Source organism: Epinephelus moara, chromosome 2, assembly GCF_006386435.1.
Source record: "Epinephelus moara isolate mb chromosome 2, YSFRI_EMoa_1.0, whole genome shotgun sequence".
Taxonomy (NCBI): domain Eukaryota; kingdom Metazoa; phylum Chordata; class Actinopteri; order Perciformes; family Serranidae; genus Epinephelus; species Epinephelus moara.
In genome coordinates, this window is record NC_065507.1 from 5541402 (window position 1) to 5557828 (window position 16427).

Genomic DNA, 16427 nt, shown 5'->3' on the forward strand with positions numbered 1-16427 from the left:
CAGAACAAACGAATCAGCCATTTAAACCGGTAAAACTTATAAGAAACACTTAAACAAATCAGTGTTTCTTCCATGCTGTGGCTCGCCCAACACATGCTGTTGTGTGCTCACCTTTTTCTCCAGTAACTTTTCTGTGTTTTCTAGGAGATGCATTATTCACACCTGCCTCTTGGTTTAAAAAATAGACAGACTCAGAGATTTAAATCAGAAAAACACTGAATAAAACAGTTTCACATTAGGAAAATAAGTGTTTTTCTGACGCTGCTCGTTGCAGAGGGGCTGCTAATTGTATAATGATTCTTATTTTCAGGTGATTATACACTAAAGAAACATTTTTACTATATTATATTCCATTTCTGACTATATATCCCCCTCAATCCTGCAAACTGGACCTTTAATACATGAAAGAAACATAAATGTCATGTTTCTATCACATTTTTCCACAGTGGACGAAGAACCTGAAAGCCATACCTGAGTAAAAGTACAGATATCTTACCTGAAAATGACTTTGGTAGAAGTTAAAGTCACCTATTGGAGTATTGAGTAAAAGTCTTAAAGTATCTGATATTTACTGTACTTCAATAAAGTAACGTTATGGTATTAAATGTACTTATGAATTGAAAGTAAAAGTACAAGTTAGTGCTGTTAATAAAAAAGCAATCTGTCAGAATTTTGAGAATTATGAATTTTTATTTCTTTGTAACATGTACACCCCCTAAAATGGAGCGTACATCACACTTCAAGAAAAACAAAATGTTTTTCAGATCTTAAAGGATTTAAAGAATAAAGTCCGGTTCCTTCCTTCTCATTCCTCCGTATGTCTGTCCATTCCTTCCTCCTCCTGTCCAGGGACGTAAATATAGACAGTGAGAGTAGAGCAGTTGGAGGACAATAGTATATGGGACAACCATATCCTGGAAAGCATTACTGTTTGGGGGCGATGATGGTTAAAAAAAATCAAACTTGATGTAAGCCATCTTTTGATAGATGTCCAAAAAGTTGCCACATGAGGAACCAAAATAAATGCGAACAACAGTTTCCATTTTCCTCCATACCCCGACCAAAAAGCATTTTTCTTGTCGGCAGTATTTTGTGCAGAATTTTTGCCTGAAAATACCAGATAACAGCTTTATAAATTAGATAATGGCATATCTAATATCCCCTCCCTGTACAACTGTTTCTGGCTTGTCGTTTAAATCCGTCATTGTCTGTCAAAACAAAATACATAAAGGCATTTATCTTTTTTCTTTTAAGCCAAAGACAGTTTTTCAGGGCAGGTTTACACACCAACAGTTTCCTTCAGGCATTCCTCACATTTTTGTCTAGAAGCCAACTTCTAAACAGAATACTCCAAATGTTTCACAGATAATTCATATGGATAGATATTTGATCATGTGATGATACCATGGAAAACACGGTGGCTGTTTCGATGCAAAATCTGGCACTTGGGCCCGTCATAACTCCCGTACACCACTGCTCCTGTCCTCCCTTGTTTTATAGTAAGTAACTAAGATACTTAGAGGAGATGTAGTAGAGTGAAAGTGACAGTTGACAGAAATTTAAAAACTCAAGTAGATACAGATACTCGCAAAAATACTTACCACTGAATTTTCCTCATGGTTTTTCTTCATTTGAGGTTCGACTTTTTAATGACGACATCATGTTGTCCCTTCATCTTCTGCGATGGATTAATGGCACCCACCTGACTGGAGAATCAGCGCTCAACTCTTACATGATATTCACATAACAGCAGTGGATGGAAACATTAATCCAGTGGTTCCCAACTGGTGGGTCACGGTCCAAAAGTGGGTCATGGGTCCATTCTGAAGGGACCGCAAGTGACTCTTGCTGTAGATAAAGTCTCTGACAGAGAGAGCAAACAATATGGCCAAACACAAGTGGCGCTTAATGTGTTAAACTCTGTGGACCTTGAACTAATGACGAAGGAGAAATCTTGTCTCCTGGACCAGTAACCATTAATCTACATTTTCTTTGCTGAATTTCTGAAAATTCAATGAGAATTTGTGCTAAATTTACATGGAAACTTAACTTTTAGTAAACTTCTGCAGCATTTCCTGCACAAACACTCATTAGTTAATTCTGTATCGAGCAGTAAATTATAATTTCAGCTGTCACAGCAACAGTCTATGGTCACTACTCTGTGACGGGCGCAGCTCCTGGAGCACAGGCTCCATCATGGGCTGCCTCGAATTTTGTTTTAACAGACTGCTTTTATTTACTAATTCGTCTTTGTGTAGTAGCCCCGAGCACTGAGAGATAACCGCGATGGAGACGCATGGTGTTGTGATAATTGGATTGAAACTTCACAAAAGGCCAGACGGTGTGAGTCACTAATTCTCTGCTTTCTCATCAGAGGCTATTAGAGCCTTATCAGACACCTGAAGGGATGAAGCATGTCAACACACACTCTCATGCAGCCTCGGTGAACCACTTGCCAGTCTTAACAATGCCTGCGGAGTGGCCCTGGAGGTGAATAGAGGGGTGTCAGCAGCAGAGATCAGAGTGAGGGGTGGATCACATCTTGATCTCTTCAAACTCCACTGATGTGAGTTAGGAGCCCCACATTCCCCGGCCCTTTCACTTTAATGCCTGACAGCCCTGACCTTGTTTCTGTCTGCAGCAGCCCACTGCCTCCGAGGCGATTACAGCCTTGACATTCAGCGTTTGGCCGGGCTCAGGGGGGGTTAATAATGTTAAAAGAAGCTGTTAGCAGTTTATGAGGCCTCCGTCATGGCCCCAAATAGAGCTATAATCCATCAGGGTTTGACGGACTTATTTACATTTTCAGCTGCGCAGGATCAGGTTTTCACACACAGGTAAACATCTAGAGGTGTGAAGCACCTGAGGCCTCATTTAAGAAACACTGCCCTCGCTTAAAATTGTAAAATAAAGACGTCACTTTCTACTCAAAGCGCAGCATTTATTCAGACAACAGTAGCAGAAGAATGAGCGTCACGTGGAGTCTCTAACCTGTGTGTGGGAACATGCAGCGAGGAAGGCTTGACATTGCAGAACGCCTGCAGTAATCATTTCACTCTCTGTTTCAAATTACTCCTCTTTTCTGCTAATTACTCACCATGTTACGACATGCAGATGAATAAGTGGCCTATGATGTGTTTTTGTATGCTGCTGATACGCTTAACAATGGCCTCAGCCTGGGGCAAACTTCTGCCAGGCTCATGGGCCCTGCCAGCAGAGGAGCATCAGCCGCTGACTGCTGCCTGCACTGCAGGGGGGAAGGGGGGGTGTTTGGGGTGGGTGTGTTTTGGGAGGTGTCCCCTGTCTGCCCCCTGACCCCACCTGTGAGTCTGGGGCTTGGGGTCACTGGCCTTGGCTTTGGTGTCCAATGTATTCTTCTTACAGTTTGACAGCTCCATTATTATGATGAAGATATATTAAAAACATGCATCTTCAAATTTGATGGTTTTATTTCTTTTCTCAGATCAACTGAAGGATTAAATTCACCTTCCATTTGAAATTAACTGGATTATTCAACATGTTCTCATCCCAGCTCATCAAACATCCCTCTGCTGCTTTGTTAGTGGACCTAAACATCAAAATATGACGTACTTAGCGCGCCCACCAGCTCACCCAGTAGAGTGGGCGCCCCCTGCACAAGGCAGCTATTACCTTGCTGCAGTGGCCGCAGGTTTGATGCCAACCCACGGCCCTTTGCTGCAGGTTATCTAGTGCCTCTTTCACGCTATATCTGTCCTATCAAATTAAGGCAAAAAAATTAAAAAGAAATAACCAAAATATGACGTGCTAGGTCACGTCCTGCGTCTGATTTGGATGTTTACGTACAGCGTCTCAACTGAGGCTTGTGACTTGCATTGTGTCTTTTAAAAATCAACTTACAATGCTGCTTGTTTTCAGGTTCATTTCCTGAAGTTGTAGGCCACAAAAGCACTTTGTTAGATCTAGAAAAAAGCATCATGGCTTGAGTATAAGTTGAAGTGTGTAGGATTTAGGGGGATTTGGTGGCGTCTGGCAGTGAATTGCAGATTGGTAAAACTTTTCTCCCGGCTAGAGTTTCTTCAGTGTTCATTGTTCAGGAGGTTTTTAATCGAGAGCTGAATTATCCACAGAGGTCAGGAAATTAAAAAAACAAAAAAAGTGAAGCAGCTTCATGTTACAAATCATGACGGCAGAGGAGACCAATGCAACCGAGCTCGACAGCCACAGCAAGGTTCACAGGCTGAGATCAATGCCAAAAAAATTCAGTTTATTTAGAGCATCTGTGCACAAAAAGAAGGTGCTCAAAGTGCAAAAAAAGTGGTTAAAACAGCAGCAAACATGTCAGTCCCTGACTATCATCAGAGCTACTGACATGCGTGCTTCACAGAGCAGATACAGACACAGACAGATTCCTACCAGGTGTGATGAATCAGTCAGCTGCTGCCACTAATTAGATGAGATCAACTCTGAGGAGCAGAGGCCTGACTAGAAAACCCCCACAAGTATACACAGAAAAATAAATAAACAAATAATATGTATAGTTTATTTTATTTTATTTATTCATGTATTTAATAAGATAAAGAATGAGACATTTGAATGACCTGATGTATGTGTATTCATATTCATTTTGGTATTTAATTAGGAGGGCGGGAGGAAGGTTTGTTGCAGCAACATGTTTATCACCTGGAGGTAAATAAGTTTAAGATTATTATCATCCCAGTTTTGTTTTTGCAAAGACAGAACTTTCTCTTGTGTAAAGAAACACTTACTATGTGAATTCAGTATAGTGTTTTATTATCAGGAGCAGACACTGATTCCCATCACATGCTCCTGTCCTCAGACAGTACTGGCCTTGGTCATGTGATGCCTTATCCTCATGATGACTGATCTTAGAAATCCTGAGGTCATGAAGTCATATGTTTCTGCCGAGGTGGATGGTTGTGGCTAAAGCTGGTGTTTGAGATTAATGTTTGCAGTGTTACAAATAAATGTCATGATTTCAATGAGATCAAAATTCCCCCCCAGAAGAATCCCACCCATCCTAAAAGTTTTGACAAACCACCCACTGAACTCTACATTTTGTTGTGTATCCAAAAGATGCATGTTTTATTTATTCATGTAACTGATAAAATGTATTTTATTTCATATATGAGTTATGTTCCCTCTTGAGGAAATGAGGGCATGCAAATGTAGGCTACTTATTTATTTTTTGTCCTTCTAGACATATGAACTTACACCTTGTTGTTCATCTTATTTATTCTACATTCATCACTTGTTGAGTTTGTGTGACTCTCTACCCTGACATTGCCTTGGACTATCATGTACCCTCCCCCCTGTTTATTCTGTGTGTGATTCTGTCTTGTCTGCTTGCTTGTCGCTTGTCTGTTTTTGTATCTGTTATGTTTTGTCTCTATAAAATGAAAAAACTTAAAAAAAAACAAAAAAACAAAATTATGGTCCAGATGTTGCGTCAAAGCTTTCTGTGCCCTTTTCATGGGTAGCTTATGTAACGCTGGAGGGGAATACTTTTTTTGTGTGCCTTAAACACTACATTTTTTGGTATTTTTAGTTCGCCAGAATCAGCCTTAAAGGGACAGTTCACCCTCAAATCAAAAATACATATTTTTCTTCATACTATTTATCATTCAAGATTGTTTCAGCGTGAGTTGCAGAGTGTTGGAGATATCAGCCGTAGAGATGTCTGACTGTTGTTTATATCTCTCACTGTGACAAGCTTCAGTGAGTAGATGCACTCTTCCTTCTGCACGGTGACATGATTCATCGGTGTAGTTCAGTAGAAAGAAAACAGTTCCTACATGAAACTGCTCACAACAAGGTCTGTGGATTATCTTGAGTAACTGGGTCATGATTTCTGGAAAGAGACATTGATGCTACGTTTTTTAAATGTACTTTGTTTGGTGGGAGAAGAAGGCAGTGGTGTACTCGAGGAATATCTTTGTCATATGAAACTCAAGAAAAAAATTAAGATGCTCTTGAAGAAAAGGGTCAGCACATGGGGAGAAAAGATGAACTTCAGGCCGGAACTTCAGGCCGGAACAAATGCACTCAAATTAAGTTGCAGGGTGCAAAAAAAATGCACCATAATGAAGACCTTTGGATGAAAACCAGTGAGTTTTAATGTAAGTCATGTTTTTTAATAAAGGCTTTTTAACTTGATTTCAGTGCTCCAAACACGAGTGCCTGAAGTTCATCTTTTCTCTCCGTATGTTTTTTGGTGCTTCGAGCTCCACAAGCCGAGTGCCATCTGGTTCCATTATACTGGAGAGAAGGCAGACATCTCTACGGCTGATATCTCCAACGCTCTGCAGCTCACACCAAAACTATCCAGACTAATAATGACATATAAAGCCCAGTTTATGTCACGAAAGCCACCAGCTCTGCAGAAACATCACCGCAGACACAACCTCAGTGTCCTCAGCGTGGCCCTGCCAGAAAACAAAATTGTCTCTCTGTATTAGAGAGTAAGAGCCTTAGCTGCTTTGCTCATTGAGTTTTACTTTAACAGATTTATGTCAAGTTTTCAAGGAACCTATCACTATTGAGGCTGAGCAAGTAGCTCAAGGAACAAGACGGCCATGTGGTGATTATATAAGCTGAGGAGAAGTATAGTGTTGTACAGCATGTTTACTTTTGTTTTCAGGTGCTGCTCTGCGGTTATTTCATGTAACCTCTGACCTTTTGTGCCTTTTAAAGTTGTTGGTTTGGACAAATATCTTAGTCATAGTTCTCATCTTAAGTTGTACAGTACATGATGCATATAAATGGTGCTCAGTTTATCATGTTCAGATGTAACCTCTCAATGAATACACATCAGAAACCTGTTCTCTGTGCACCCTTTACTACTAGTGAACTTCCTCCCTGCAGGTTCAGTCAAATCTCTCAGGATTCCTTCACTCCAGCACAAAGTGTTGCATTACAGCACAGTTCAGCCCCGACATGTTATCATCCTGCGTTGTTGATTTTTACTCTCCTCCCACATTTTTGCTTTTTTTGTTTGCAGATAGGTGCAAATGAAAGAGACCTGACAGAGAGCAACATGGAAGACAACTGCAGGGAGTAAACCTGTACGACCAGATCTGATTAACTTCACCAAGTCTGTGACGTTTAACAGAAATATAATTGACACTGCTCCTGTGTGGCTAACTTACACTCTGCTTGTTAAAGTGTGAACGAAAGAGAAATGAATTCAAAGCATGTTGATTTAACACTTTTTTATTTAACGAAACAAGTTATGTGTATGAAAATAAATCTTAGTAGTAAAATAAGAGTCATCGATACAAAAATATCAGCCTTTCCATCCATTCAGCATTCATCATTCCACCAAAGCAAGAAGCCAATCAGAGCACACAGTGAAATGCACAGCAGACCATCCAAGCAAACAGCAAACAGCCTCACTGGCTACTTGAACAGAATATTTACAGTCAAAGACAAACAATACTGTCGACGGTCTCATCATAGTATATTGTAACACATTTCAGAGCTCATCAGATCCCTCTTATAATAGTTCTCCTCCGCAGGACAGGTGTATGGATAGTCTGTGGGGTTGTAGTAAGGTGCATATTCGGGGGCAGAGAAGCTCTCCTGTTGGCCCGGCCAGCAGTGGGACAGGCAGTAACAGTCCTGGAGGTTGCAGTGTTGATAGTGGTAGTGCTCTGAGGGGAAGCTGTGGTAGCTGGACTCCATCCTGGTGGGTGAGTCGTAGCAAGAAGAGGAAGAGGATGAGAAAGAGTCCTGTGGTGAGTAGCTGTTGTGATCCATGGGGTTGCAGAGCTTCAGCGACTCCGGTGGGGAGCAGGGAGCCTGGAGGAGAAGGAGAAGAAGATGGTGAGGATTATTTTGAGCAGATGTGTCAGGTGATGGACGTCAAACTGGCACAAGGCCACAGGCTCAGCAGGGATGCCTGTGAGTGTTGATACTGATTTAGGCTAATTATTCCTTTGTTGTGCTTCTGAAATTAAATAATTCCTCTATTATTTTTAGGCTGTTTTGACACAGCAAGCACAGTTATAGTCTCCCATTGAATTATTCTATCAAGCAAACAAAATTAGCTGCTCTAAATCTACCTACAGGCCACACAAGTATAATTATTACATGCTGAACTCAAGCCTCAGCAGATCTCTGGTGAGGGGATACAGCCATGCCAAACCTCTATTCTAAAACTATGCAATTTAATGTTTAGTACAGCGTTAGAAATTGCTCATTAATGTAGGTTTATTCTTAAAAAATACATCAGTTTGGAGCAAATATTTATGACATGATAGATTATGTTTGTGCCGAATATATAAAAAGAGTCTATAGATAAGGATTCAAGCAAGAATTTTGCAGTGAAAGCCAAAAGCAACTACTTATATTAAAATATGCTGTTTTTTGAATGGAGTTTGGTTGGTGTCAGTGGGAGAAACCTACCATCCCAGGGCCATAGTAGTCCGCATCAGAGGAGAGTCCAGGGCACCACGGCAGCTGGAAGGTGGGATGGGGAGGCAGGAAGGCGTTGTAGCCGCTGTCAGGGCTGTGGTTGTTGTTGTTGTTGTTATTGTTGTTGTTGTTACTGCCACTGTAGCCGTTGCCGGGCAACACCATGTCGCCGAATTGCTCCTGGATGTCGTTGAAGGTGCTCTGCTGCATCAGGTTGTTGCACGAGCTGTCAGGCACGGGGAACTGGGCGGTGCGCAGCTGGAAGGCTCGCGCTCCACAGCTGCTCGCGTCCACTGGGGCAGCGGTGGGAGGAGGGTCCACATAGCGACCTGACGGAATTAAATAGAAAAATTAGATTAAAAATATTCCAAAACAAATGTTATAAAAATGAAAACTAGTCTCACTGGCTGCAGTTTACGCACGACATGCCTGTGATATATATTAACCTACACATCGGCTGCGACCAAAGTGTGAAAATAGCTCCACTCACGATTTATGCTGCATTTTAATTAAAAGATTTTAATATTTATTTCCCTAATCTGCCCACATAGAGAGTCAGTGGTTGAGGGGAGAGCGCAATCAGATATGGTGTAAGGTAGTCTCTGCATGCAGACCACAGGAAGACATTTAAATAGGCCTATAAGTTCAGAGAGTGATGTCACGACAACATCAGCCAACACATTTGAATGTGTTCGTTTATAAGAGGGGACCCTACACTTTTGGAAAGTTTTGAGCTGTCAATAGATGACTAGAATTCTAGCATTCCAAGTAGACTTTTTCTGAGTATTTGGTCATGACTGGGGCTTTCATGTGAGTATTTTGTTCCTGGTTCATGGCAGGTTGTTGCTGTCTGTCCTCAAGGAGTGTTGTTGCTTTTGATTTGCTTATTTTAGATTAATCCAAATACAGAATCCTGATCTGTTTCAGGTATCCTCTTGAAGCCAGGGTGGATTTTTCCAACATCGTTCTGAACATTTTGGATTCACAGCGGTTATGTATGGATTTTTATTTTGGATCATTGCAAAGTGCAAACAGATTTTGACTTGAATTTGCAAAGTGTGCATCGAAACTGCGGGTGTAGCTTCTGATTACTTCATATTTAGGTCGCTGCGTGTGTAGCTTTAATCGATTCATTTAACTTTTGTGGACTTGGGTACTGCAGCTAAACTTACTTTGAAAAGAGGAGAGATCCTGGAGGTTGGAGCAAGCCTGGTATATCTGTTGGTCGGGAGGAAGAGGACAGAAAAGAGAAGGGTCGTTAGACACTTTGTCATATTTGACTTTGACAGATATATTTTTGTTCTCACATTTTGTGTTGTTTTCCTTGCAAACGTGTGTGTCTGTGTTTGTGCACAGTGTGTATAGTGTGTGTGCGTAATGGCCTTAAAAAGACGTTGGTGTGTTTTTTTTAACTGGAAGGGCAGTCAATCATTTACAGGGGCAGTTTATTGCTTTGCACAGTTTTTTTTCTCTCCTGCTTTGTCAGACAGTGACAGTGGGGGTGTACTGGGGGGAGGCAGAGGGGGAGTGGGGGTGGGGGGAGTGAGAGAGGCAGGTTTACCGTTTTAACTTTTTTGCTGTTGGCCTCCCGGGCTCTGTGCCTCTGGAGCAGCTCTTTGACCGTGGTCTTCACTCGGACGCCCTGGTACACCCTCGGCTTATCTGCGTGGAGAAAACAACATGTCAGTCATGTTTACTAAACACTCTCCCCCTGGAGGAGACAATAGCAGACACTGACTCCTCTCCCCCTCCCACACGCCTGACCCCCTCCCTCCTCCTTCCCCCTCCCTCAGTCTCAACTCATGTTTTCTTCCCTCAAATCCACAAAAAATGAAATGTCAGATATGTTTTCAGAATGACCTGAAACCTCTCCATTAAGTGATCATGTCGCCATGTTGTCCTGCACTTTAATAAAATGTTGGATGCGGGATTTTGTGGCACAGAACGTTGGTAACACACACACATATAATTTTATATTAAACAACAAAATGTGGTTTGAACTGTGTGTAGCGCTTGGATGTTAAGTTTTATCCGAATTCGCGGTGCGTAAAAGCGCATTTTCAGCGCAAAATACGCGTTTTGGCTCCGGGTATTTTCACCCACTTGTCCCGACCCCAGCGTCCTCCTGTGTTCCCGGTCAGGGCTGCCTCTTTACGGCACCACAAGGCTCAGCGTTTCCTATTACGCCGTCAGCAGACCCCTTTCACTGCAGCCTGTGTGTGATCCGCGGCCACGCCGCCCAGACCAGGAACAAAGGAAATCGGTACAAAATACGCCACCGTAAGTATATATTTATGATCATAAACGCATAGGTGACAGAGTGGATGTTGAAATTGCGAATCTGGATCGGTCAGGAGGCTGGAACACGCGTTGGATCGCTTGGTAAAGTTGAATAATGGCGCTCGGGGCGACCGCGTAAAAACGCACAAACAAAGAGCTGGGAAGAGTCTGTGTGCAGCGATCGGTGACTAAAATGTGAATCTTGTCTTAGTAACCGTGTTGAAGTTGTTGATCTGAGCTACAGATGTGCGTAAACGTCGACAGGGGAGTAAAGTTTGTATCCGTAACAACTATCCATGTAAACAGTCTATACGCTTTACGCACGTCACCTCCATGTTGTCCGGACGTTCAGTAAAAGCACAGCTTGGGCTTCGGTTTGTTGTTTGGTGGAACTTTTCGGGAGCAATTTCAGCCTCATGCTGTTTATAATATAAACCGAAGCTCTACTCCAATCTCGGTTATTTTATTCAAATCATCCCTGCCCCCATTTTGGAAAGAGTGAAACTCTATGGTGTTTATTCAGAGAATAATTAGCCGTATTTTCCTATAGGTGAAGCTTGATTAAGGAACCCAGAAAGAACGCCTCGCATAGGTGCACGTAATTTATTCCTAAAGGCGTAATTTAAAGCACTCAGGAGTGGCGAGCCGTTTGGAAAAAGGCGATTTGATAACGAGACGAAGCCTCTGCTGCGAGACATCATCTGATAAATATTCATACAGCTAAATGCTACTTCATGATTTGTCTTAAATGTGGCAAATAGTGGGGCAAAATTACACAGCAGACACATCCCACTCCAACACGGTTACTCCTAACGTCCTGTTACGCACAAGCAGCCCGGGCTGAGAAGCTTTACGGCTGAAATGTTACGTCTAGAAGTTATTAATCTTGAATAAAATGTCTTATAAATGACCATCTGCATGTCGCAGCATGTGCAAACAGACGGTTAACACAGAAACTGAACATATAATAAATCCATAAAAGTCGGTAAAGCTGTACAAGAATGTTTGAATGGGAAAAGCCGACTCTCCTGATCCTCCCATCACAAACAGGTGGCATTTAAGTACAAAGATTAATCACATGAAGTTTAATTTCACTCGTGGTCATCTCATATAAGATTAAAATTTGTGACCAAAATGAGCATATGTGGGGAAAAAGCCCCCCCACTTTGCACGTGACTCAGGTGTGCTTTTAATTTTGCCACTAAACATTCTCCCTTTTTTCTCTTTTCTCTTTTCTGTCTAACAGGAGAAAATGCTACAAAATGATTTCCAGAGGAAAATCCGACGTGAAACTCACCAGACATGATGACTTTGATGAAGAGAGGCTCCCTGGAGAAGACCTGTGGGACTCCACAACGTCCTTTTCTGCCTCAGCAAAATGGCCAAGAACGAAATTTGTGCAAAAGTCTCCAAAAATCTCAACACAAATGTCCTACAGCAGAGCTAGAGCATACAACAATATTGTAATATAGCTGGGGACATATTAGTTTGAGATTTTCTCCCTCCATGCCTACTATTTAAAACCCCTAGAACTCAATGATTTGACAATGATTTGATTGCGCGTTACTTTCAATTTGAATATTCAGAGGCAACCGAGTTATATCGATTTTTCAACAAAAATCACTACGCGTAGACATTGTATAAGCTCCACTTTAATGTAATATAATAGTATTTTACACTTTGACCAAAAAGAAAGCATACTTTTATTAATTTTATCCTCCTTTTGCAATATCAGAGCATCACACCCCCTCATTAAGCACTACAGCACTAGGTGCTTCTTGTGCGCAACTTTAACACCAAACTTCACCTTATATCGGCGACCACACATTTACTGCGGCCTCTCTACGTGCCAACAGTATATTCAAACATAAATTTATGCTTTATTTCTGAGAAAAACGCATAAAAGTGGCAAAGAAGTGGGCGTGGCAAAGGGCAGCAGCCATCTTTGGCATCGCAGGCCTTAAGCTGCTCCATAAGTGCTGTGAGTGCACTCACCTGCTGAAGGCTGCAGGGACAAGACTCGGCACCCCGAAACTTTTACTATATTATCATTTATACACTTTGAATTATTAAGAAGAAAAAATAATTGTGGAATACAGGAATGCTCCCAGTAGAACCCCACAGCTTGACAGCTTTTTTGAATAAATATTTAAATCTAATACACCTTCTTACCTCAGCACTAAATCACCTTTAACCAAATTCACCACACTTGATTTAAACTAAAACAAATTTATTTTTAAATCATTTTTAATGAGGCTGCACTCAACACTTTGGTGGCTCCATCAGTGCATCAGACACCAACAATACATTCACACCAGCCTGTGCAAAATGCTACACTAATTTAAAATATATATATTACTTTAGAGTATTTTGCTCATGAAAAGTCACTAAATTATCAGTGATAACGACAAAATCAAACACAGCTGTAAACACCTGGAGCTGTCAGGTCTCTCATAGTGCGCAAATCATATGCAGAATGTCTTTATCTTATTTATCGCTGGGTGTTAACTGGGATGTAAGTAAAGTTAAGATGGGGTTTATATACTTAATATCTAAGATTGTTGTTTATTTATCTATATTAATGGTTGTAAATAAGTTTGGGATAGTTGATGACAATTTAATTTTTAAAAGACAGATGAATAGTGAGAAGAGGGAAGGATTATATTACATCAGTGTGCACTTCTTCCTGCTCCTTTTTGAGCATGTTTGTTGATTTTTAATTTATTTATTGCTCGAAATTAAGTCATTAATTCATTTATTCATTAAACCCCAGTATTATTAATAATGTTATTATTAGGCTATTATTATAATTTTATTTTGTATCTATTTAGTTTTTTGTAGTTATCATGCCTGTTATAATTACCCTTTTATAACTACAGCTAGATGAAAGCCTAACACTGATATAAGTTACAGCAGCACTCAGTGGCAGCAGCTGTGTCTCCACTCTGTAAAGACTATATATAATATATATAATATTTTGACCCATGTCACATGTTTGTGTTTCATATTCTGACACTCTCTGTTGATCCGAAGCACATCTCTTAAGGTTTCCTCTTCTCATCCTGACACACATGAGCTCCTTCATCCTCTGCTCTCTGCTCCGTCTCATTGCAGTCATGGTGTTCCTCCCTCTTGTTGCAGAGCAGCGGCTCCTCTGCTCCTCCTGCAGCTGCGGTGTTGGCGCGCCACCTGCTGGTGTCAGAGCACAACGTCTCCCCGGTCTGTAACCCTGTGTGTATCATACATTTACTTTTACAGGTCTAACAGCATGAACTGGCTAGTATTAAAGGTTTTTTATGTTCACAACAAATGTGATTCCTGATGAAAATTAAAATCCATGTCAGATACAGTTTTGAAAATGGTCTGCTCTAGTAGAGACACACACAGTAAACTTATTTATATACACTTAAATTCAACCACTATTCCCCCTAATTCTGAAAAAACACTGGAATGAGTTTCCAAATTAAAATAAAGGTGTTTCATATTAATAGAAGCTCATTAAAAATGACTTCCACATACATCGAACATTAAAAAGACTTTAGTGTTTCTGTTGAGACAAGAAATCTGAACTCACTGCCTGACTGGAAAAGCCTGCAGATTAAAGACATTACGTCTTAAGGCCTTTTGGATAAGACTTTATTTTAACCCCCATATTTATCATCTATAAACAGTTTATACAAATAATTATTAAATGGTTTATAACACACTGTGCTGTAGTTGCATGCAGATATAAGGATATTTGTGAGTGTAATTTAGTTTTTGTTTTATTCTGTTTTATTATTTTTAAATAATCATGTCGTCACCAGTTTTGAATGATTTTCTTAACAGTTTTAACACCTGTGAATGTGAACACAGTTTATATATTTGTTTCAAGACACTATTAAAGTGTTTCTATCTATCTATCTATCTATCTATCTATCTATCTATCTATCTATCTATCTATCTATCTATCTATTATGTGATTCATAAAAACTTTATACTGACAGTATATCACATCAGAATTTATTGTAATTTCATTTATTTATTTTTTTTCTTTGTTTTGATGTTGTTCTCTGTAAAGTGTCTTTCAATATCCAGAAAATCCAATTTATTATTATTATTTTATTTATTTATTTATTATTATTATTATTATTATTATTAGTCATAGTAGGTAGTAGTATTGTCTTTGTCGAAAACTATATCTCCTTCATAAAGCTTTGGTGTGTAGACAGACAGCTGACAACATGTAAGTTTTCTAACATTTTATCATAAATAAATAATCATGTCGTCACCAGTTTTAAATGATTTTCTAAACAGTGTTAACATATCTGTGAATGTATAAACAGTTCAGACATTTGTTATAAGACACTGTTGGGTGTTTTTACATAGTAATTATTGAATCATTTGTATTTCATAAAAACTTTATACCAACAGCGTGTCACATTTGAATTTTTCCACTTGATGCTTCACAAATATTGATTTTAATGTTATTGTATTAGTGCGTGAGTATATGTGCATTAACCTCTTAAACGATTTCTGACACAAGTCGCTGTAACCACACATATGGACCCTGAAATGTGTGAAAATGTGTGTTTGTAGCATTTGATGAGACGAAACATTAAAGGAGCCTTTATGTCTCACTTTTTGTTCTGTCTTTTGTCATTTCTTTTTAACTTTAAAGATATGTCATGGAAGCTTTACTCTGGCGTAGATGTCAACAAATATTATTATTCAACATCAGGAAATGCACTTAAATCTATTTACAGCCATAGTTTACACAGCACAGTATTGTTTATATGGTGGTTTTGAATGCTACACAGAGCTTTCGCTGTTCTTTGGTTTCCAGAAAGCAGAATTTTTAGATTTTCTTATATCTTGAAGATGTTCATGAACACTGTGTCTTCTATAAAATGGATACTGCAATGTTTTTTCATGCAAGACATAGTGATAATGGAGCAGTCAATATATTTACTCTTGGTCACTTTTTCAGTGAGTTTGCCTCCATGCTTCTACCTCTTCATCACTGCCAGCTCAACCTTAGAGCCATTTATCCTTTACTTTTAGCCATGTAGCTTAAACGGATGGTTTGAGACTTTTGAAGTGAGGTTGTATGAAGTATTTATCCATAGTCAGTGTGTTACATACAGTAGATGTCAGTCGGCACACCCCCAGTTTGGTGGGGCAGGCTGGAGTCTGACATGGAAGCTAAGCTATGTACTGCTGTGGAGGGGTCAGTGATTAAACATGTTTTAGCCACCTAAGAAAACCAATATCATTTTAAGTGTACTGTATATTTAGAGTATTTTCACAGCTTTCCCTTTCTGTCAGACAGCCTGTTTCGACAAGAAAGCTGTTAACGGCTTCAGTTCCCATCTATGCTCTGGTCAAAGCCAGACTCCATTGAGAAAAACAGTGATTTAACTGCTGAACACAGGAGCTGCTGGTCTACTGCTGCTTCAATCAGTTAGTTATTTTGTGTTATTGTGTGACTTTGGTGAATCTGAGCTAAACCTTTTAAATGCCGCAGTCACACAATGACACAAACAAACTAGCTTTTAGAGGCAGCAGTAGACCAGCAGCTCCTGTGTTCAGCAGTGTTAAATCACTGTTTTTCTCAATGGAGTCTGGCTTTGAAGAGAGCGATGTAACAGCTTCATTTGCTCATTTGAAATCACTGTCTACAGTAAAGTAAAGCGGTGAAATTAATCTAAATATAGCCACATTTAAACTGTTACTGATTTTTTTAGGGTGGC

The 16427-nt window shown here is 40.0% G+C and overlaps 1 protein-coding gene and 1 long non-coding RNA gene across 2 annotated transcripts; one reads left to right on the top strand and one right to left on the bottom strand.

The window, feature by feature from the left end:
* Positions 1–7202: 7202 nt before the first annotated feature.
* Positions 7203–9771, bottom strand: linc.pou2af1 (lnc RNA pou2af1). Its single transcript, XM_050057143.1, has 4 exons — positions 9723–9771; positions 9588–9633; positions 8407–8744; positions 7203–7800 (listed from the first exon to the last, which is right to left on the bottom strand). Exons 3-4 carry the CDS (start codon positions 8623–8625, stop codon positions 7453–7455), a joined length of 567 nt encoding a protein of 188 aa, XP_049913100.1. The 5' UTR covers positions 8626–8744; positions 9588–9633; positions 9723–9771; the 3' UTR covers positions 7203–7452.
* A 444-nt stretch (positions 9772–10215) lies between these two features.
* On the top strand, positions 10216–15314 carry LOC126398027 (uncharacterized). The gene is made up of 2 exons (XR_007570729.1): positions 10216–10695; positions 11942–15314. It is a non-coding gene; the product is annotated as an uncharacterized LOC126398027 (long non-coding RNA).
* The last annotated feature ends 1113 nt before the right edge of the window (positions 15315–16427 follow it).